General features: G+C 33.6%; 1 protein-coding gene across 1 annotated transcript in view; it reads right to left on the bottom strand.

Moving 5' to 3' along the window:
- Positions 1-639: 639 nt before the first annotated feature.
- LOC114343213 (importin-5) overlaps positions 640-25,019 on the bottom strand; it is a 73,190-nt gene continuing 48,810 nt past the window's right edge. The window contains exons 8-12 of the mRNA XM_050657774.1: positions 21,396-21,571; positions 19,548-19,728; positions 15,251-15,696; positions 7,018-7,636; positions 640-1,979 (exon numbers count right to left, since the gene is read on the bottom strand). Of these exons, the coding sequence (XP_050513731.1) occupies positions 1,756-1,979; positions 7,018-7,636; positions 15,251-15,696; positions 19,548-19,728; positions 21,396-21,571 (1,646 nt within the window). The 3' untranslated portion in view covers positions 640-1,755. The remainder of the gene's footprint in view (positions 1,980-7,017; positions 7,637-15,250; positions 15,697-19,547; positions 19,729-21,395; positions 21,572-25,019) is intronic.

The raw sequence follows: 25,019 nt of genomic DNA, 5'->3' as shown, positions 1-25,019 counted from the left end.
CACAAAACAGTGTAGACAGAAATTGGTGCTTGCCCACAGATTCTACCAGATACTGAGAATAATGAACCACTGGAAGACGCTGAACATTTGGACCCCTTTTCAGCTATTGAAAATATTGACAACTGAATTATTTTATTGCTGAATTTTATGTTCATTTTTAGAATATAATTTTTTATACAAAAGGGAATAAGCCTCATATTTTTTTCAAAAAATGTTCAAAAACCGTTAAACATTTGTGTTACTTTTATCGTGTATTTAATAACATATTTCCAAACGATTATGGGCCTTACTTCCGAGAAAAATGTAAAAATTGGATTTCAGGATTTGAAAATAAGTTTAAAATGATGTTTTCTCCAAAGTATTGTTTGGTGGCATGTCCCCTTCTAGTCCCAAGGTCTTCAATTCTTGTTTAACATTTTTTTCTACAGCGTAGTTTCTTGATAAATCCATGTTTTCCGTTTACCGCACAAGTGGCAAACTTTTTGGGGTTCCAAAACTGTAATTCTCGGCTAAATTCAGTTTTTATGATTTTTTTGAAGGTTGAGTGGCACTTCCGTCTTTGACGACTGGACCAATATGGAGACGAAGAAATTAGAGGAAGGCTCTTTGAAGAGATTCGAGTTAATAAAAAACGTTAACATCGAGAAATGCATTTTATTGAGATATTTTATAGTTCATTAGTGATTCATATTCAACTTTTAAACACTAACGTCGATCTTGTAGACAAAAATATTTTATGAATTTTAATGAAAACAAAAACGTATCACATATACTTCAGAGTTGTGAATATCTATGTACAATAATAATGAATCCATAAAACAAATACCTGTGATTAGGTAATTATAAAAAAGTTTCGTAAAAAATTTCTATGTAACCACTACACATGACGAGATTTATCTATCAATAACTCACAAATATAAAAATAATTTATATATGGATATTCTAAAACAATGTGCATCCCTTTTAGATAATTAGACTTAGGTTAAAACACTTAAGGAAAATCACAAAAGAAAACAAAAGGTACAGTTTAATAAAAAACATTGTCATGTTTATATGAAATCAACACCTTCGCTGCGTTATGAGACATATAGACCTCGTATTACACTAAGGGTTGGCTGCGTAGACAATATGTCGAAAATTATCTGATCTTGCAAAAGGTGTACCTTATTTTATTTGTTTATGCCCTTTCTCCTCCGATTCTTCTAGCCAGCATCTTGCAAAAGGTGTACCTTTCTTGTCTTTCAAGATTAATTTCTTATATTACATTTTTAATATGTATTTTATTTGTTTATGCCCTTTCTCCTCTGATTCTTCTAGCCAGCTGGATGTTCTTAGGCATAATGGCGACTCTCTTAGCGTGAATAGCGCATAAATTGGTATCTTCAAATAAACCTACCAACCCATTTTAAGGAACTTTTTCTTTTATGTAGGATCAATCTACAGAACTGTCGTAACAATATCTTTAATTTTCGAATCAAGCAGCCTTTAAATGGCTTTGTTAAACATATGTGGGTCGTAACGCAGTTCACGCAAGTTTATAAATATCTCTAAACGCAGAGAAGGTGTTAACCACAAACAATGCCATGAATCGCCAACATTTTTCGATTACCAAAAGTAATAAGCGACAAAAGTCTAAATGTCGTTTATGGATGCAAATTTCTTTAGAACTGTCCGATAACAGTTCATAATGTTTTATTTCAACTCTGAATTAATCAAATGAATGTTAAAAACAATAACTTAAATTTATATTCCCAGCTAAGATGTCGCTGCTGCTGTTGTATGTAGGGCCACGTGTAAAGCTTGCTGCAGTTCTGGAGCCAGAGATTGGACCACGCTTTGGAAAAACGATTCGTTTGATTGAACTTGCCTAACGATGTTTACCATTCTAAAGCCTTCAGGTTTGGATGGTTCCATAGCCTCCCTGAAGAATGCCTCTGCAATTATGCTGATTATCCTTGGTATATTGGAATTATTTACGCCTAAAAAATAAATAAAATTGTTAACAACTAACAATATGTAAGTATGTAGAGCGAAGAGTATTAATAATACAACAAAATAAAAGATGCCTTATCAAAATTGTTTAATTTTTTTATTTTAATTGTTTAATTAAACATTTGCTTAATTTAATAATACTGTCATAATGGCGGACAATCTCTACAATCTTCAAAGGGTAATGAACAATATAGTTGAGAATGGAGAAGAATATGGACTATCAATGAACATTAAGAACACTAAATTTATGTGGACATCAAAAACCTCCAATAATGATGAAAGCCTGATAATTAACGGTAATACTTTAGAAACAAGTAGAAAACTACATTATCTTGGCACAATAACTAATCACACAAATGATTACTCTAAGGAAATCAAAGTTCGAACAGAAAAAGGTATGAATTTACTTCAATAAAATGACAAGGTACTATTTACAAGATAACCGAGATTAGACCTGTTGATATCGTATAACAAATGAAGAAGTCATGAGAAGAGTTAATTGTGGTGTCATGTGTGGTGAGATATGACATAATTCAATTGATTATAAAAGGGAAGATCCAGGGCAGGAGAAGAATTTCAAGGCTGTATACCTTGAGGGAATGGTACCAACGCACATCAGTCAAACTATTCAGAGCATCTACATCTAAAGGCAGGTTCTCACTTGTCAGTTTCGCTGACGCAGTCTGGCTGATTCATTAATAATGAAAAATAAAAATGATCATTGCATTAACACGTTTCATGTTTTGCTCCATTCAGTCCTCAGTTAGTCCAAACATTTTATATCGTGGTAATGAAAACGGTTAAAAAAAATTGAAACCAGCTGTTCGGGAAATATGTTTACGATGATTAGTAAATGAATTACAGAATATTCCAGTGAATCGAAAGAAAAGAAAATGTCGTATATGTTGGGGCAGGTCCTGAATATTTCGCAGAAATATATGGGGTGCTAGTGCAATTATGTATATTGAAAATTTCTCCAAAATTGCTCTCAAAACTTGCCACATTGAACAAATCACGAACATGTATGTTCTCGCGCTTCAGTTTCTATTCATTATGCGACCATGATCACAATAATGATAAAAAGTAGAACTGGCTTTCACTTTAACTGAAAGTATGAATGTACTTGCTAATCATTTAAAATGAAAAGGTGCTCTCATGTTCATTATTTGTTCAGGATCACTGAATCATGTTAGACTGCGTCAGCGAAGCTGACAAGTGAGAACCCGCCTTAAGATCAGAATAACCATTATGATTGTCAGCCTGTCAAGGAGATGGCACATAAAGAAGATAAAACCTTTTATATAGTTTATTTTTATGTTTTTTATGCTTGTTATAAAAAGTATGTAACAGTGGGTTTAAGAGTTTTATTTTACAAGTAACGAACCTACTCTTTAGTTGCTCTATTTTTGAAATTAATTTTCAGAGAAAAAAATATCCCATTTATATTTATTATCTCATATAAGCTTGTAATCAAAAGAATCATTAATTGGATCCATTTTTATAATCATAGATAATACAATCAAATGGTTTTTTCTTTATTATTATTACATAGTCACTAATAGTTCTTTCTACTGTCAATGCAGGCATAACCTTTGTTTAAGGGGCTTTTATCATTAACACATTGCGTGCCACGCTTTAATCTGCATAATAGTCCCAGGGGCCATTGATATCCACGTCAAGAAAGTACATGGTACATATATCAAAAATGAGCGACGTGGCCACTGGCAAAATATCTGTGTATCTCATAATATATGAAGAGTACAGGGGAAAAACAAGGAATGTCACTTTTTCATTAATTTTGGGTTTTCTCGCCATTTGGTAGCAAAAACTATACTATCGACTAGACTATCGATTCAGAATAATAACCAGAAAGATCAGTCTATATAAATATTTTAAGAATTTGTATCTAGGCGAAGGACCAGGATTGTCCGCACGCCACTAACAAAAATAGAAATGTTAGCAGCTTTTTGGTGCATTATTATATTAATAATTTAATATAGATTCATATTATATTAAGATTCAGGATATAGTCATAGAAGCATATAAAGATAACTGTCCCGTAACAGCGAGGAGCTCCAACAGGAAAGTGCCCTGGTGGAACAATGAACTTGCTAAAAGAAGGAGAGATGCGAGAAAATAATTCAATTCTGCCAAGAGATCAGGCGAGTGGAGCGAATATCGGAAAGCTCTGACTGAATATAACAAGGCTCTAAGGAAAGCCAAAAGAGAATCATGGAGGAAGCACTGCGAGGAGATAGAACAGACTGCAGTAGTGGCTAGACGCTAAAAGGTTCTCTCGAAAGAACCTAAGAGCAATATCGCCACGCTCCAAATCGAGTCAGGCGATCACACACAGACCAGTGAAGAGACGCTGAGGGAACTCTTTAATGTTTACTTCCCTGGGTCAGTCACCAGAATGATGACACCAGAAGTTCTACAGCAAGAAAGACCAGTTACCATGAAATATGGAAATAGGGTAAGCTGGAGAGCTGCAAAAGAGATGGTGACACCAGACAAAATAAAATGGGCAGTAAGTTCATTTAAACCATATAAATCACCGGGAACGGACGGGATTTATCCTGTACTTTTGCAAAAAGGTACAGAAGCAATGTTCAAGCAAATGTGTGCAATACTTCGTGCAAGTATTGCGCTAGGGTATGTACCAGTTGCTTGGAGGTCGACAAGGGTAGCATTCATACCTAAGCCTGGTAAGGGTGGACGTATGACTGTAAAGTCCCTTAGACCGATAAGTCTGTTGTCCTTTGTACTAAAGACATTGGAAAAACTGGTAGATAGACATATTAGGGATGAAATATTGGTTGAAAGACCAATAGAACAAGACCAATATGCATATAGGCCAGGTGTATCAACAGAAACAGCGCTGCACCATCTAGTACGGAGGGTGGAGTATGTTCTGGAAAACAAAGAGGTGATGTTGGGAGCCTTTCTCGACATAGAGGGAGCCTTCAACAACACCTCATTCGATGTAATCACAAAGGCCATCCGGCTGAAAGGAGTGGATGAAATAAGCTGCAGGTGGATAGAATGCATGCTTAAAAGCAGCGTGGTATATTCGACACTGATGGGCGAGACCATGTCAGCACGGGTTGCCAGAAGATGCCCACAGGGAGGTGTATTATTTCCGTTAGTGTGGAATCTGGTTATGGACGGACTGATTGGAACGCTCAACAGGAAAAAATATAATGTCCTGGGCTATGCAGATGATTTTGTCATTCTGGCACAGGGTAAGTTCAATACAACTGTCAGGGACAACATGAAACAGGCCCTGAATGTAGTATCAAAATGGACAAGTGAGGTAGGATTGTCCATAAGCCCTCACAAATCCAAAATAGTAGCCTTCACCAGATGGACAAAATTAGAGGGAATAGGACCTGTGAATCTCATGGGGATCTCCCTAGGTGGAGAGGGAGGTAAAATATCTCGGAGTCATAATAGACTCAAGGCTTACCTGGAATCAACACCTGGAACGAATAATCAAAAGAGCGATGGCCACTTTAATGGTGACCAGACGCACACATGGCAGAACATGGGGACTTAAACCGGACATGATGTATTGGATATACAACATGATGGTAAAGCCCACAATAACGAATGCAGCATTGGTCTGTGGCTAAAGGTGCAACAGAGAAATGCTATAGAGAAGGTAGGCAAGATACAAAGGCTTGTCTGTCTCAGCATAACAGGAGCAATGAGAGGCACACCAACTGCAGCAATGGAAGCCTTACTAGACCTTCCTTCCTTACACATCACAGTGAAGGGCGAGGCAAGGATGGGGTTACATAGACTGCAGGGTAATCAAAGCAAAATTGCAGTGGGCAAAGGACACTGCAGTCTCAAAGATATATGCGGGGATCCGATATGGGAGATGATAACAGACCATTGTATCCCCAAATATAAAATGGAAATACCTTTCCAGGTGGAAATACACTCCAGAGAGGTATGGGAAGATCCTGGCAGACATGTGAAGTATGAGGGCCACACCTGGTATACAGATGGGTCCAAGACAGAAGATGGTTCGGGATCAGGAGTATATAGTGAGGATAGGATTGGAGAATATACCTCTGTATTTCAGGCAGAGGTATATGCAATCCTGCACTGTGCACAAAAAAAGAACCCAAGGATAACCTCAAGGCTTGTATGGGAATGTTGCGAAGAACTTGACACCCTGGTGGAACATAATGAGGTAAAACTCATTTGGGTGCCTGGACATCAAGGGATCGCTGGTAATGAAAAAGCTGACGAACTTGCTAGACGAGGATCAGCAACAAGATACTTCGGTCCAGAACCGGCACTGGGAGTGCCCAAAAGCACAATCAGAGACCGATTAAGAGGCTGGATACGAAGACAGCACAAAGAATACTGGGAAGAAATTCCCACGCAAAAGCATGCGAAGAGATTTATACCTCAGACATGCGCAAAAAGAGCTGAAGAACTGTTCAAAATGAACAGGAATCAGCTCAAAATCACTACAGGTTTCCTAACTGGACACTTTCCAGTAAAATGACACCTACACACGATAGGACTATATAACGGAGATCTCAGCTGCAGACTATGCAATAGAGAGACCGAGACAGTCAGACATTTATTGTGGGATTGCCAGGCACTGGATCGTAAGAGACAAGCAATATATGGAGACTGCAAACCAAGTCCGACAGTGTATGGCACTAACCCAATGGACCTTTACAAGCTAGTAAAAGGCACTGCTATATCGGATTGGGTGTCATGAGAACAAATGGAAGAAAGCACAATAAGCTGAAAAGCTGCAGTGCCACTGGGGTGCATGCACAGACGGCTTCCAGAGAAAAAAAAATATTAAGATTATAGAATAAGAATTGCTAGAATTCTGCTAAGAATCTCCCAAGTAGTTTTTAGATATCATAAGAACTAAACCTTTATTGGTGTTTATCTCAATATGTATAAAATATGACATTCCTTGTTTTTCCCTGTACTCTTCATATGAGCGACGCGGCACGCAATGTGTTAATGAAATTAGATTTAACTTACCTAAAATGTGTTGATTATTCTGCTCTATTAAATCGCACATATACCCATAAATATGAGGCGATTCGTCTACATCTTCTATAACTGGCAACCACGAGAACCACAGTGGAATAATTTCATCAAGGTTAATCTGTGAGTTATTATACTTCATAATTTTAGTAACAGCCGATATAGCATTCTCCGTAGCGTTAATATTTCTAGGGTCTTTCGATTCAGGTTCGTTTATAACTTCGACTAACATGGGTACAGCTTTAGCTAATTCTCCTGCAAACTGTTCACCCCCAAACTGCGCTAGCACTCCCCATCCGTAAGCCACTGCTTGTCTGACTTCGGTGGTTTTGTCCTTCATATATAAGGCCAGAGGTTGAAGGAAATAGCCTTGGTATTTTGAGCATGCTGGACCCGTGAATTCTATGACGTCGTCAAATACGCATATTCCCCATTGCCTATCTGCCCAGCTGCGATTTGGGGTTAAGAGATTAACAAAGTGACTACAAATCTGATCAAACAACGGCAGGAAGCTTTCTCTGTATACTAGAAATAGGGAGTGAATAACATCAGCTATTTTGCTGAGTACATATATATCGTCTGATTCTTCATCTTCCAATTGCTCTTGTACTTCCTAAAATGATATAATAAAAAGATATAATTACATAATATCATATATGGATATTTCTGTATAGCATGTCATGTATTAAGCAAGAACCAATACATGATACAGTTCACCAAATATAGCTGAAAGTGTGAAATTCCCATTGCCTGCGCTAACAATGAAGTGAGAACGCACATACAAACGGTCTGGACCGTCAGTGCGAGTGCGAGGTCCATCGTTTGACGAATGTGCATCATGATCGTCACGCGTTTTCACACTTTCAGCTATATTTGGTGAACTGTACAGCCAGACCAGTTTCACTTTGTATTTGAGATTTGGCTGTAAACTGGTGTTAACGTTCGGTTTTTCCAAATTTTTAAAATTTTTTTTGGTAATATCTCGCCAAGTAAAATACCTACACGGTACCAAAATAAAATTCAAAAGATATGGAAAACCGAATGTCAACACCAGTGCGCATCCAAATCTCAAATACAAAGTGAATCAGGTCGTGCTGTACATAGTGCACGGGGTAAATTTTGTTACATTAGAGGGGTTGAAAACAAATCGATTTTTTTTCTTTTGCGAATTATTTTTCCCCTTCTTGTGACGAAAAAAGAAAATCCTGAAAGTGTCGGTCCTTAACACATTAACCGCCAAATTAATTTTTTTTGACTTCAGGCTCCATGTTCAGAATCTCAATGAAATTAACTCACATAATGCCTGGTCTGAACAGGGTGTAAGTCTGACACATTTTTTTTTTAATTCCTTTAGGTCACTCAATAAGAACCGTTATTATTGGTGTTTTTAACTAGAAGAAATACAAAATTCATATTCCACCTATTTGAGTGCCTTTATTTTTTCTTAAATCTCTTTGAAGCTATACTTCTTTAGGCGCGATTTCATTGAGGGTGAAATTTTTTTAATCTGCGCGCATGCGCACACCGACAGTATGGTATTAGTCGTTATACGGGCTCTGATTGGGTGTTGAAATGATCTGTCAATAATTGTTCAATATGGAGGTTATCGGTAAACAAAAATATTGTATATATTAGTGTTTACTGTTGTGATGACCGAAATAAAATCAAATTTATAATTATAGTGACTTTTTAAATAGTTTTGAAAAGCCGCAGGTACGTAATTCTAAATGTTTCAGTTGTATTCCAATAAAAAATTATGTTCATACCTATCTATTTGGAAAATGCAAAAAAAAAGTTATTAGTAGGCAATATACAGGGTGTCCCGAAAAGAATGGTCATAAATTATACCACAGATTCTCTGGTCAAAAATATGTCGATTGAACCTCACTTACTTGATATACAATAGTGCACACAAAAAAAGTTACAGCCCTTTGAAGTTACAAAATGAAAATCGATTTTTTTTCATATATCGAAAACCCTTCGAGATTTTTCATTGAAAATGGACATGTGGCATTCTTATGGCAGAAACATCTTAAAAAAAATTAAAGTGAAATTTGTGCACCCCATAAAAAATTTAAGCGGGTTTTGTTCCTTTAAACCCCCCCAAACTTTTGTGTACGTTCCAATTATATTAATATTGTGACACCATTAGTTAAACAAAATGTTTTTAAAACTTAGTACTTTTTTGATTAGCCAGTGTTTATCGACCTATTTTGAATATTTGTCGAATCCACCACATATTCGTATATGGTTAAGTACGATTATAGAGACCTGTTAATAATCTGAAAATGTATTTATAATTTACATTTTTAGGTATATTTTGAAAAAGAAGCCATATCTCGATAAAAGGTAATTTGTCAAAAAAGACTAAGAGGCAAAAAAGTTTTAAAAACACTGTGTTTAACTAATTGTACCACAATAATAGTGTAATACCACAATAAAAGTGTACACAAACATTTGGGGGGTTTAAAGGAACAAAACCCCCATAAAATTTCTATGTAAATATATTCAAAAAGAAGCTGCATCTCGATAAAAACTGGCTTATTGAAAAAATACTAAGAGGCAAAAAAGTTTTAGAAATGTTGTGTTTAACTAATGATACCACAATAATGAATTAATTGGAACGTATACAAAAGTATAGGGGGGTTTAAGGGAACAAAACCCCCATAAAATTTTTATGGGGTGGACAAACTTCACTATAATTTTGTTTTAAGATGTTACTGCCATAAGAATGATACATGTCAATTTTCAATAAAAAATCTCTAATAGTTTTCGATATATTGAAAAAAATCGATTTTCATTTTGTAACTTCAAAGGGCTGTAACTTTTTTTATGAGTACATTTGTACTGAGGTATGGTCGGCGTTTAATTCCGTTGGAAAATTTAGGCTAAGAAGAGCAGATAAGATACTAAGAAATTGGCAACACTGTTAAAATGACCATGATAATATTCTACTGAACAGTAGCGTAGATATCTAATTTTAAATTACATAAAAGTTATTATTTTGCAAACATTTGATTTTAGGACAAGTGTAAATGGGATCGTCGCATGTCCCCAAATTATATAAAATTATATAAAAGTAATATTTTACAAAATAGTTTATAAAAATATAGTTTAAATAAAAAATATCGGCGTTATTAACTTCTGTGATATTTCTCGAAAGTGATAACACTAATCGACTCGACTGAACAGAACTTATTGTAAAATAATAATATCTACATATATAAAACATTGTCAATAATAGTATATTATTCAACGAGCATGTAATGGTGTCTATTACTCACGATGATGAAGTTTGCGACACGAGCCGAAGGCGAGTGTCGTAATTCCCCAGAGTGAGTAATAGCCATTACATGCGGTAGAATACTATACTTTTTCTACGACCTTTTTTATTTTAATTATAAAAAAATATAATTATCAACTACTCGAGATTAAAATTATAATTTACAAATATACATTTTGTTTACCAGTACTCGGCTGAATAATTGGTTGCTTATTATTACCAATGCTGTCTAAGTTATGTATTGGTTATAATTGGTTGTTTATTATTACCAATGCTGTCTAAATTATGTATTGTAAAAAACACAACAACAAATAGTAAATTCATGTTATATTCATTTCCGAAAAATTATAAGTAAAGTACCAACTACTGTCATTGTAATAAATAGAAAATGGCTATTATCGGTGAACGTATTTTAAAAAGTTTTTTCTACAAACGTGTTAAAAATGCAATTTTTTTAAAAGATTTTTTAAAACTTAATTTAAACTGTATTATTGCATTTTTAACACGTTTGTAGAAAAAAAAAAACAAGTTTATGTAACGGAATAATATTTTCGCCAAGAATTTTTAGACATTCCCCTCGAGTGTAGACAACCAGTTTTACCTTTTACGCGTCATAGGTTTCACGGTTTCAGCAATTAACAAAAATATTGTATTTTATACATTTATAACGTTTGTAGAAAAAACATTGTATGATATACGTGTTAAAAAGTACATTTTTAAGGCACTCATGTAAATTGCAGAATTCGCTTCGCTCATTCTGCAAACTTTCACATGCATGCCTTAAAAATTTTACTTTTAACACTTATATCATAAATAACTATTAATGTACATATTTACATTAAACTATACAGTGATGAGCTCGCTAATAACCGGCAGAATAACGCAAAAGATGGAAAATACATTAAGTTGTGAAATAAAAAGGAATGAAACTAGTGGAGGTGGGAGATAAAAACTTTGTACCTTTTTGTCCTATCAAGAACTGTGTTTATACCCTGTTTTCAAAGATATATAAGCAAAACGAGAATACCTCCAATTACAAGAGAAATAAAGGTTTCAACTAACACCTAATTCAAATGAAGTACTTACCAAATATAGACGTGAGCAGAAGGGTACGGCCCTGAAACCTTTTAGCATAGAATTTTGCGTTCCAACTGAGTAGGTGCTATGGAGGTGCATATATTTGACAACGTCCGTAGTCACCGTCATCTCACCACCGCCCGCACTGCGGCCGCAACATCCCTCGTCAACAAGCCTGCTTATAAACGTGACCATCTGTTTCATATAAAAGCTTCTTCTAGGGGCTATAATATTCTTTGTACTTAGTATCTACTCAGAGTCACTGTTATCACTTGTATCACTCGTATCATCTAAATTTATAGTTATTTTTTTGATTAATGTTGGTAAATATTTAAGATAGTCATTTTCCACTCCGATCACATGTTTGATTACATTTTTCCAGTTGGTTTCTGTGATTTTTGTGACTTCTCTTCTAATTAACTGGAGAACAGTAGAAGAAAATTTAGGAGCCACGTTTCTTCTCCTTATGTTTCCTTTAAGTTGAGCCCATATTAACTCTATTGGGTTCAATGTACAATAATAAGGAGGAAGTCTAAGCACAGTATGCCCATTACTACGAGCACAGTTGTCTACAACATATTCCTTTTCGTACTGTCTGCTATGAACAACCTCCAACAACTGCTGTTTGGTATATGATGCCTCAAAATACAAATTTTCCGTAAATAAAAATTCCTGAATTTGTAATTTATTCCAACTATTATTTGGAATTCTTTTCATTAACCTTGAATGATATGATGCGTTATCCATGACAATCACACTATGTGGGGGTAATTTCGGAAGAAGAGATCTTTCAAACCATGATTCAAAAATTGAACTTTCCATATCGTCATGATAATCTAGAGACGATTTGTTTTGCAGATAATAATAATGCATCGTCGATCCATCCATTTTCCCCACCGCAGTGTAAAATTATAATCCTCTTTCCTTTATTGGGCGGTACTGAGTTGAAACACTTTTTGTTATTATTTGTCCAACTTTTTTTCACTGTGTCATGAGTATCGTACCAGGTCTCATCTAAATAAACAATATTTCTTTTCATTTTTCGATATTCAGTTATCTGTCTTATATAACTATTTCTTAAAGAAATTATTCTAGTACTTTCCATTAGCGTCTGGCGCTTGTCTATTGTCTTGTACTTAAAATTATTCGCTTTAAGAAATAATCAAAGTGTTGTTGCTGAACATGAGAGAATGCCCTTTCGAACTAATTCACTTCGAAGGCTTTCAATAGTTGGAAAAATGTTAGCCGCATACATTTGGTATATTGTTCTGGTTATAGGTTCAATTAAGTGCGGTTCTATTTTTCTGAATTTGCCACAATCCTTTCTCTTCTGTCTAGAAGATGTTTCTCCTATAATCTTGTAGCAGGTTGCTTTGGGCACTTTGGTTAAAAAACATGTTTCTGCAATTGCCTCTGATTTAGACAATTCAGTACAAAGTCCTTCATAAACATTTTTCAGCAGACGTTTGGCATCATCAGAAAGGTATTGAAAATGTCGCTTACGTTTTACTACACACCTTTGTAAATCCTCCAATTGATTAGAGGGTTCCATTTTCTCTTCAGCTGTAGAACTATTTTCGCACCACGAACGCAACATTTTAAAAGTATCAAACGTATAAAAACGTAAAAAATATCACGTAAAAACAAAAAAAGTATAAAATGTAAAATTTTAAAATGCTTTCCGTAGAAAAAACACTGATAAAGTCACGACCAAACTTACTTGCAGTTCACTATTTGAAATTTTAATTTAACTGAACGCTGTAGCAGTTCTGGTTTGACTAAAAATATTCTTGTTTCCCAAAAATTTGTTGGTCATATCCGCAATTTAAAAATAAAATATTATACAAATTTGCCTACCTTGTCCCGTGCCTTCGGCACTGGACGGTCGAAAATCTGATACCCTAGTTTATGACTCCGCAAGCCAGTCAAATACTGTTATAATCTTACCCCACGCACCCTAAGTATGAATAAGTCTGCCGACAAAAGATAACGCATTATGATTTGTCATAACAACGATATCCGATGTTTTCATTGGCCGTTGGTCCACATGGACTGGCCAACAGTTCGATGAAAACTTCATCTGGTTGACTGCCCATATTTTAAAACATTATACCAGGCACGTCTGAATGTAAATATCGAGTGGAATCTTAAAATTTTGTACTGTTATAGGTCGAGTCATTGATAATTTTACAGACCCCTGGTAGAGTACTTTTTTATTGCCTGATTTTATTACAGATACATATATTTTTACACAGTCTCACGGAAATACGAGGCTACCATAAGTTAGGTTCAATCGAACTATTTTTGACCGGAGAATGTGTGGTATAATTTATGACCAATCTTTTCGGGACACCCTGTATAAATTAGTAGGCAATGCTTTAATTTACATAATCTGATTACGAACAAACTTTCTACAAATCTTCATCTAATATATCGTTTTCTTACTCTATATTTTGTTGTATTTTAATTCGACAAACATCAAACTAATAATTTGATTAAATTCATATAAATAAACAAAATGTCAAAAAGTTTATGATGTAAACGTTTAGTTTGTGTATATTCCCACATGACGTATACGTGAAGGTGGTGCAGTAGGAAATCGCTTCGACTTTCGTACGGCGCGATAGACGTGAAGTGGGTTCAAGCCCCAAGCAAGTTGTTATTTTTTTATTTTTTTTTATAGATTTTATGATTGTAAGTATATTATTATAGAATTTTTTTCAGAAAATACGTATTTAATTAAAATTTTTGGCAACAATTATTATTCAGAAATCATTTGTGGCATTTTTCAATGTGTTTGGGTGTGTTTTATTCTTTTATTTTTTTAATTTTTGGTATTGTTTTAATAAAAATTTTTGGAAAGTAGTAGAGAAACTGTTTAAAGTATATTGATTTCATTGAAATCATATAATAGAAGTATAACTTCTTACGTGTGTACAAAGTACACACATTCTTTTTTTATTCATGTTTATTCGGAGTTCGATCGTGTCAAAGTACTGTGCCAATTTGTCAATTTTTGTTTGCATATGATTTCGGTGTTCAGTTAGCAGACAGATGTCATCTACAAATTCGAGATATTCTAGCTGTTTGAATAGGTTCCACCTGATGCCACTGTTCGATGGTCAATTACTTTTTTCATTACCCAATCTATCATAATAAGGAATAGGGTAGGGGATAGTATGCAATCCTGTTTGACTTCACTTTCTATGACTACTTCTTATGTTACTTCCTGAATGTTTCAGTTTGGCTTTGTATCCTTTGTAGAGGAGTTGTGTTTAGGTGAGTACAAGGGGTTAAAAAAATTTATCTCATGGTAAAATTAGCAAAAAGTTTATATAAAGAAGTTCCCGATAAATGTAGGTGTTGCTAGACCCTTTTGAATATCTTTTCATTTAGTTTGATATGTATGTAACGATAAAAAAGCTGATGGAAAAAATAAAGGCACTCAAATATACGGAATATTAATTTTTTTATTTCTGTCAGTCAAGAAAACAAAAAATACCGCAATTTTTCAAGAAGAAAATTGTTAAGCGACTTCTAAAAATCTTTTTTAAGGGCTGAAACTTTCATTATCTTATTTTTTTATCACAAGAAAGTAAAAAATAAAATATCGATTTATTTTGAATCAGTCCAGTGTAGATAATATAAGATAATTCTCAAACAAGAGCTACATGGTTCAAATTTAGATAGTTTATTTAATATTTCGAGTTCCTTATTGAAAAAAAAAACAGACAATGTAATTGAATTAACCGTGATATACTAGGATTTAAAAAAATGTCAAACCTGCGTTAAAGCATTATTTAAAAACCAAAGGCAACTTGCAAACAAGTTCTTTCCTTTTTCAATTATGAAAAAGTATTTACTTACCTCATCATAATCTTCGTCTAAATGTTTCTTATGTCTATCATTGGCTCGTTCAAAATGTTCTTTCATTAATTTGTCAATTATCCTCAAAATTTCAGTCATGGATTCTTGATCAATATAACTCGGTCCTAATTTTTGAATACACCGCGACAATGAGTCTAACATAACCATTAAAACTTCACTTTCGGGTTCGGTGTCGATGGCTTTGAGCAGTTCTGGGCATATAAAACTCCACATGCCGCCTAAGAAGGCTGGTCCTTTATTTGTTGCACATTCCAATAGCCATGGTAGAGATTCTGCGGCAGCATTTCTAACGCCGTCGTGGAAGTAGAATTTGAGCATTGGTACCATAAGTTTGACGACTTCTTCAGCATAATTTGAGAAACTTTCTTTTAGCTCACGTGCATAGCAAACGAGCATACTACAGGCAGCAGCTTTGTCTTCAAGACCTGAAATAAACATTATTTAGAAATGTAGGATAATTTCTTTAACTCATGAGAAAAGGAGAGGAGAGTATGAGAAAATGACTAGGTACTGGAGAAGCTCTCTTCAGTTTGAATGTTCTTACACAAAGATGCCTAGACGTTAATCAAGAAGTACATGCATGTTTTATTGATTTTGAAAAGGCGTTTGACAGAGTCCGCCATGATAAGCTAAGAGACATTCTTGAAAGAAAGGACATAGATAATATAGATCTGAGAATAATTCTCAATCTATATTGGAATCAGAAAGCTAACATCAAAATAGAAAATGAGACATCGCAAGCAATAGAAATACGTAGAGGAGTATGACAGGGATGCATTTTGTCACTGCTGCTATTTAATGTATATAGTGAAAGCATCTGCCACGAAAACCTTTTGCAAGCAAACGAAGGAATCATAATCAATGGAAAGGTTGTAAATAATATTTGATACATGGAAGACACTGTAGATTACTTACAAACATATATATTACTTGAAACAATTATGGCATAAATATCAATATCAAAAAACCAAGTATATGTTCTTCAGTAAAAACAAGACACAACCAGCACATAAACAGCATTCAAATTGAAAAAGTATCAAGTTACAAATACTTGAGAACATTAATAAACGAAAATGGCGACCGAAACAATGAAATAAAAAGACGTGACGAAATTGCCAGGGCCACCTTCATAAATATGATAAAATTCTTCTGCAGAGATATAAGCATACCTCTACGATTAATAATGCTAAGAGGCTACGTATCTAACACTCTTCAAGTGCAGAGGACTGGACTCTCAAACGGAACAATATAAAAAATATTGAAAGTTTCGAGATGTGGTGCTACCGTCGAATGCTGAAGATAAGTTCGGTTGAAAGATTCACAAACTTTGAAGTAATACGAAGGATAGGAAAAGACCCAGAAATTGTTAACGATAAAATGAAGAAAACTCTAATATTTGGGTCACCTGATGAGAGGACATAAATACGTATTACCTCAAAATATAATACAAGGAAAAATAGAAGGAAAACGGAATCCAGGCCGTAGAAGAATGTCATGGTTGCGGAACTTGAGACGAGTGGTGTGTTGCTGTCCTTTGGTTGGTTGTTTTGTTGTTTATTATTTTTGGATCTGGGTTTGTCATGTTTTAGGTGAATTAACACCTCTTCAGTGGTTGACTGCACCACTAATGAACTCTTTAGGTCAGCTGTAAACAAAGTCAGGATAGCCTTGATGATTTCCAATCTCCGATAGGAGTGTCACAAGAAGAAGAAGACTGTATTACAATATCCAATTATGGTGACAAAAGCCAAGAGACTGGATGAACACAAATGAAATTCTGGAGATAATGAATGAAAGAAGAAAATAGAGACAAAAACTGTACTATTCAGAAAAATTTAAGGAAATGATGGATTTATAAAACAAAAAGGGACGTATAGTACTACCGTCCTCAAATGAAACGCGGTATGTGCAGCCAATTTAAAACCGAGAAATCGGCTCTCAAAGTTGTTTTCTCAGGACTCTATATGCACATACAGCATATTCCAATTGGTTTATTTTGGTAGTAAATAAAATGATACGGCTTTCAGACATTGCAGAAGCATAAATAAGGTCATAAGGAACCATATACAGCAAAAACTCGATTTTCAATTTTCTTGCAGATACCGCGTTTTAATAGAGGATGGCAGAGTACCTATTAAGATATTTTAGAAAACTGTATTTTAATCCTATTACAAAGTCATTTGTATTTGAGTAGTGAACTTAAATTTCGAGAGGTGAACATACTGAATAGCAGGTAAAATAATTAAGGGTACAATTGATTCAAATTTATTGATTTCTACCTGGACCACACCATTCAAATACAAGTAATTTTGTAATAAGCTTAAGATCAAGGTTTTCTAAAATATCTTGATAGGTCTATACAAGGAAATTCCTCCATGAACATTTTAACACTAGAAGCACTAGAGCGGTCATTTTGACTGATTTCTATTTTTGACCCTCTGTATTACTTATTCCTAGTTGCTTTAGAAAGTTGATAATTTAGGACTTTTCCTAGATCTACTTGAGGATTATAATTCCTCCTTTACAGGTACTTAGTGTAATTACTTTTTGAGATGTGTTAATATATACAGGGCGGTCATTTTGACTGCTTTCTATTTTTGACCCTTTGTATTACTACTTATTCATAGTTATTCTAGAAACTTAAAAATTTATAAGTTTGCTACATCTATTTAAGGACTACAAGTTCTTTTTTGCAGGTAGGTACTTAATGTAATTACTTGTTGAATATGTTGATGTCTACCTAGAAAAAATGGGGTCCTTATTATGGAGGAGAAGTACCAGATCTGAGCGATGATCAACAGATAAATTTGCACTTGGGTCGGCAATATGGAACTTATTTATAGAGAATTGTATATTTTGCGACACCTACAACTGGCTAAAATATATCTATCGACGAACAGATTTTTCCCACAAAGGCAACATGTCACTTCACCCAGTACATGGCGTATAAACCCGATAAGTTTGGAATCAAATTCTGGCTTACAGCTAATGTCTAGTCCAAATATTTATTGCACGGATTTCCTTACCTACGGAAAGATGAACAACGACCATACAATCAACTTCTAGGGGAACATGTAATTAGCCGTCTAATGGGCCCATTTATGAATAAGGGAAGAAATGTCACGATACATAAAAAGTATTACGAAAGAAGGCTACCAGCAGTACTGGAACAATAAACCGAGCAAGAAAGGATATTCTCCGTCAATAAAAAACGAAAATATGGAATTATACAAATCAAAAATTTTCATACACGAAGACTTGAGTTGACTAAGGAATACCAGAGAAAAATGATCAAAAATGTTCTAGCGCTGAATTGTCTATACTCAAACAATATTGAAATAAGCATAGACAAAAAGGAGAAACCTAAAACCATTACCTACTACAACCATACAAAATATGGAGTAGACATTGTAGATCAGATGGCCATACAATGCTCAACCAAATCAGCTTCAAGAAGATGAGGATTTTTTTAATATCTTAGATATGGTAGGAATAAATGCTTGGATTCTGTATAAGAAAGTTACTGGTTGTCAAATATCTGGGCAAACTTTCCTACTTCAGTTAGCAGAAGAATTGCGACAAGATCATCTGACTAAAGGCACGACAATATCAACGGAAACAAATCAGAGATACAACACCTCAATCAAATAATAAACGTAGGCAGTGACAAAAGCTACAATATCTCGGACATGTGATGCGGAGCGAGAAGTATGGCATCCTATGACTCATAATGCAAGGAGGGGTAGATAGCAAAAGAAGCATCGGAAAAAGACGAATTTCATGGCTGAGGTTTGGATGCAGCTCAAAACAATTATTCAGAGCTAGTGACTCAAAAATTAAAATAACTATGATGATTTTCCAACCTCCGCAGCAGAGATAGCGCCTGAAGAAGAAGAAGTAAAAAACTGGGAACTAAAACTAAAATAAATCATGTGAAAGTCATATATATACCTTTGTAAAAAATTTGTGTGTAGGTCTTGTACAAGCAAAATTAAAAATTTTTGTTACTACATAAATTGTGCTTAAATAATTACATAATTTATTTAAATTAACTAAAGGTCTTTTGTTAGTAGGTATTAACTCAATAAAGGTGTTTTTTTTTCAATTAAAAAATGATACGAAAACGACTAGTGATAGAAAATTCTAATACCCATTATCTTGACCGCTCCGGTGCTTCTAGGTATGAAAAAATGTTGGTGCTTCTAGTGTTAAGTAGAGGTATAGTTGCAGAAATGACAAATTGAAAACAATTGGTTTATGTATGAAAATACCATACCTGCCGTGCGAATTCCGAAGTTCTTCTGTTCTCCTAAGGATACAAATTGCCAATCGTCATCACCTTCTACTCCTTGCATATCGTCGTTGTCTAAAAGGGCAACATCAGGTTTCATAGCTGCCGTTCTTATTACTGGTCCCATTACTAAAGGCAAATATTGTTCGAAATTCTTACCAAGAACCTAAAAGTAACATTATTTTAGTTTCTCGAATGGGAAAAAATGTATCTTATATTGTGAGACAGTAATTCTTATTGTAATAAAGATAGCAATCTTGGAAAAAAGACATGTGGATATAAAAAAAACTTCCCTATAATATCTATAAAAGACACCAGTTTGAAATCAAACATACGATCAACAGTTGGCCTCAGAAATGGGAAAAGCACAAAGAGCCACTTACATATTCAAAAATAGTCTGAACTACTGTTGGAAGAGGCAAGATGTAATGTAATGTAATGAAAGAACTGACAAAATCTAATAGGTTCATGTTTTCTGACTATTTATTAAAGTGAAAACTTTTACAAACGGGCTTGAGAAAAATTGACGTATTATTTGAGGTAAAACCTCCGACGCCCCTAAGGGGCATAAGGAGTTTCGAGAAAGAAGAAGATTTGAGGTAAAAAAACTTAACGTCAACTTAAAAGCAGTTAATAATACAAAGTATGTCATACAGATTTGTCGTACTTCAGCAATAATTTAATTATATATAAAATATTTGGTTCACACGGAAGAAGAAGAATCTCATGGCTGCATAACTTGAGGGAATGGTACATACGCACATCAATCAAACCGATGGCATGATCTTTTACATTCTTTATTTATATTACGCTTAACATAGTTTGTAACAGTGGGCTTTAGAGTTTTATTTTAAAAATAATGAAACCTACTCTAAATTGATCTATGATTCTTCAGCTGAACATTTTTTTTAAGTGAATTTTCAGAGAAAAATATATCCCATTTATATGTATTATCTCATATAAGCTTGTAATCAAAAGAATCATTAATTGGATCCATTTTTATAATCATAGATAATACCATAAAATTGTTTTATTAAGTTTAATTTATTATTACTACATAGTCACTAATAATAGCACTAATAGTTAATCGGTTAATGATGCAAAGTAAGTTGTACAGATTTTTCGTAATTTAGCAATAATTTAAAAAATACTTGGTTCACAAGGATACTTGTAGAAGTGTTATCGGCCACGTATGTGGAGAAGAAAACAAAGATCTTGCTACTTCATCCTTTAATGAAAACGTTTTGATCATGAATCTATACACATCATCAGTTCAATCTAACAGTACATCAATAAGCTCACAAATATAGAGAAAATATTAAATGCTTCGGTACGAAATTCGGTAAAGGGGACTCATATTGGTATGACCAAAGATAGAAACTTTCAAAAAAGAAGCAGGCACCATAGAGTAGAGGGATAAAGACAACAAGAAATATACATAAAGAGAACTTTTGAAATGTCTCGCCTTGAACGCTTAGAATATCATGGATACATAGTCAGAAATTAAGAATAAAGAGCTTGCCTTGAAGATAAAACTTATAAACATATAAAAAGTACAAAGACTACATGTTTAAGGTATATATTATTAGAACTATGTATACACTTTTCAGCAATTAATACCCAGAAGTAAAACAAGAGGGTATTAGATAACATTCACCAATGAACATGTATCAATGGTTGTCCAAATACTACTAAAAATAGAGCAATTTAATCCTGCCTGCCCAATCTCACCTGACCAAACAACGAAAGGTGGACGCCTATACAAAATGCATTTCACCTAAGAAAAAATAGAAAGGTTAAATTTAATTTTAAAAAAATGTTCATGTAACTTACTTTACATATTCTAGACCAAGCGGAAATAAGATAACTAGTTTGGGGATCGTCGTCGGGTAATTCAGCTCCATCTCCATGTGTCTTCAATAACATATCCATAACTTCGGTTGCATCTATGCTGAATTTTTCGGATCCAACTGCCATACCAATTAATGTAACACATTCAATAGCTTTACCTGTAATGAAAAATCAATATTTAGGTACACAACATTTAAAATTTTGAATATGATAATGGGTGCTAAAGGGAAATCATTTTATGTAGCACATTGTCATAACTGGGAATGTGATAATTTTAAGTAGAGAATGTCTTGTTACCATTCAGAATCGGCAATTTATAGGAAATTGTATTAACTTTTTTCAACAGTCTTAACGAATCTTTTTAACAAACTTTTTCATTCCTTCTGGTTTGTACATTCAAACAATATAGTGCAGTCACTGAAGGTGGATATGAGCTATTACCTCCGATTTCGTTGAACCTCCATCGATTTCCATGTAAATTGGTGAGTGGTTAGAGGTTATCTCAAGGAACAAAAATGACATGGTGCCAACTTGCGCTTTTACCCTGGGGGTGGATGCCACCCCTCCTCGGGGTGAAAATTATTTTATTAAAATAATTTAATAATTAACCCCACAATTCGATAGAGGGACAAATTATAAGCAAAATTTGTTATATAAAGTTATTAAAATAAATCAAAACTTTTTGAGTTATTAAAGATCAAAGATTTTAATTTTTCATGAGAAAAATGCATGTTTTTAACCGATTTTTCATATATAACTCAAAAACTATAAGTTTTTACAAAAAAGTTATTATTATCAAAATTATTCTTTCGTCATGTATCCAAATCTAAGTATTCAAGCTTAAATAGCGGGGAAAATGATGCATTTTATAACATAAACTTATTAAACATTTGTCAAAGTTCATAGAAATATCTATCAAATAAGTCCTCGAACAAGTTGATAGCATTAAAATTTATGCACCAAAAATGTTTCAAAATGTATCTTTTAAAAAATTTTCCAAAAATTGTTATTGTTTTTTTTTGTAAATAACTCCGTTAAGTTTTAAGATGTCACGTTCACCTAAAAACAAATTAAAAGTTGATTTCAAGAGCTATAAAAAAACGTCGAAATTAGTTTTTTAAACCTCTTACTTTTTTAAAAATAAAAGGTTAAATGGCCCCGGTTACATGGTTCTCGCAGCAAAATTGAAATTTTAAACGTTTCTATCTCTGTTACTTTTTATTCTACGGAAATATCAAAATAGGTAAACTATTTGGAACTGAAAAAAACTAGAATTTAGTTATATATCATTTTTTACGTATATTGAGTATTTTTGGAGTTATTATAAAAAAAAATGAAAAGTACGATAACTTTAAAAATTCTGATTTTTTTAAATTATATCATTTTTTTCAAAAGTATGCATTCTAAACCGGTCAACATTGTGGAAATCATTAACCATGTTAACCTAAAGAAATTATTGTGAGGATTACTACAAATTTTAACTTTTGTGGAAATGGCGTATGTTTTATTTTTCACTTTTTCCTAAAAAAATCAAAAGGGTTCTTTTATTTTCATCATAACTTGCTTAATTTTGATGCTATTAACTTCTACTGGAGCTCATTTAATAGGTATTCCGAAGTACTTTAACAAGTGCTTAACAAGTATATTCTATAAAATGCATCGTTTTCCCGTTATGTAAGCTTAAATACTTAGATTTGAGTACTCGTCGAAAAAAATATACATTCAATTACCCAGTTTAGTTCTTTAAGTGGGGAGTGTATTAAATTTTTTATAACCTTTAACTTTGGTAATAATAGCTTTTTTATAAATAAGTTTTTGATAAGATTTTGAACAGATCTTAAGCTCCAGCTTAGCTAAGCTCTACTTATAGATAGGGCCTCCTTGAGTATCACTTACGTTGCACCATAATTTTAGATTCTTACCTTATTATCAAGTATATCTATTATTATATTATGGTATTCTTATTGTAATATAGTATAATTATATTAATTCTTATGATATTCTCGACTTAAGCCTAAGATCTGTTGGTGCAACTGGGCATTAAACATGCATTTTTTTAAGAAAAAATAAAATCTTTGATTTTTAATAACTAAAAAAGTATTGATTTATGTTAATAACTTTATAAAACAAATTTTGCTTAGAAGTTGCCCCTCTATCGATTTCTGGTATTATTTTTAATAAAAAAAATTTCACGCACGAGAAGGGGTGGCATCCACCCCCAGGGTAAAAGCGCAAGTTGGCATCATGTCACCTTTGTTCCTTGAAGTATCTTCTAACTACTCACCAATTTTCATGAAAATCGATGAAGGATCAACGAAATCGGAGGTGAAAACCTTCAGAGACTCCACTAATAAAACAATTTTTATAATTGACCTTTAGTAAAAATAGAATGATGAAAACGTACAGATGTGTGATTTATGGCTTATAGTTACATATTCTAAAGAAATAAAGATGTTTACCCCCCTATTGTATAATCTCTATTGCAGTGACATATGCGACAATATACTAACCAATAATAATTTGCTACAATTTGCTGATGACACTGCAGTGATATCATATGGAAAAAATTTAATACAGACAATGGACTTATTGCAGAGGCAGGTGGATGACACAATATCTTGAATGAATAAATGGAGATTAACAATAAATCCTTCTAAAACAAAACTAATAATATTTAACCATAGAATCCAAGATCACTCACCAACTATAAACATATGCGACAATATTATTAAACCCTCCCAAACTGTTAAGTATTTGGGAATAGAAATAGATAATAAATTGAAGTTCAACCACCACACAGCAATTATAAAAAGGAAAATTATAACTACAGCAAAACACTTCAGAAGTTTAACATACAAGAATGAGGGAATTACAATTGAAACAGCAGCCAATATTTATAAAATGATTTGCAGGCCCATGCTGGAGTATGGTTCTGCAATTTTCTATAATTCTAAAGGTCCTGCCAAAAATAATATAAAAGTGGCTGAAACAACTAGCCTTCGACAAATTACTAGAATGCGTCATCCTGATAATCCACTTCATAATTCGTCAAACAGAATGCTGTACGATAAAACTGGAATTGAACCTATTATTGAGACTCAATAAGCTGTTTAAATATATCTTTATTAATGACAATAACAAAAATTTGATTGAGCCACACATTGTGAAGATACCAGAGACAGTGCCCGTAGATATCCAGGAAGAACTCTTTTTGAAAAAATCTGCTACACATTAAGACAATAAACAACTATTTAAATCATCATCTGTATTGTAACTGATTGTCAGTGATATTGTGATTACCGACACATACAAATATATTTTTTTAATTATTGTATTGTATTAATATTAACAAACAACATATACTTTATTAAGAGGAAACAGTAGCGATCAACAGGTAGCGAAAACGCGTTCCAAGATTGCGGCTGTAATTTTGAATATTTTTTCGAGATATTTGGCACACGTATTCGTAATATAATAAAGAATGGCGGTAAAGAGCCCAATTTGAACCGCCATTAAGAACAAAAAAATACACTTTCTTCAAATAAACTTTTTTATTCGATGCCTAGATTTTGTGTTATTTTGGAACTACTTTGGATCAAACAATGC

The sequence above is a fragment of the Diabrotica virgifera genome, chromosome 8 (assembly GCF_917563875.1).
Source record: "Diabrotica virgifera virgifera chromosome 8, PGI_DIABVI_V3a".
Taxonomy (NCBI): domain Eukaryota; kingdom Metazoa; phylum Arthropoda; class Insecta; order Coleoptera; family Chrysomelidae; genus Diabrotica; species Diabrotica virgifera.
This window is presented reverse-complemented; position numbering and strand designations above follow the sequence as displayed.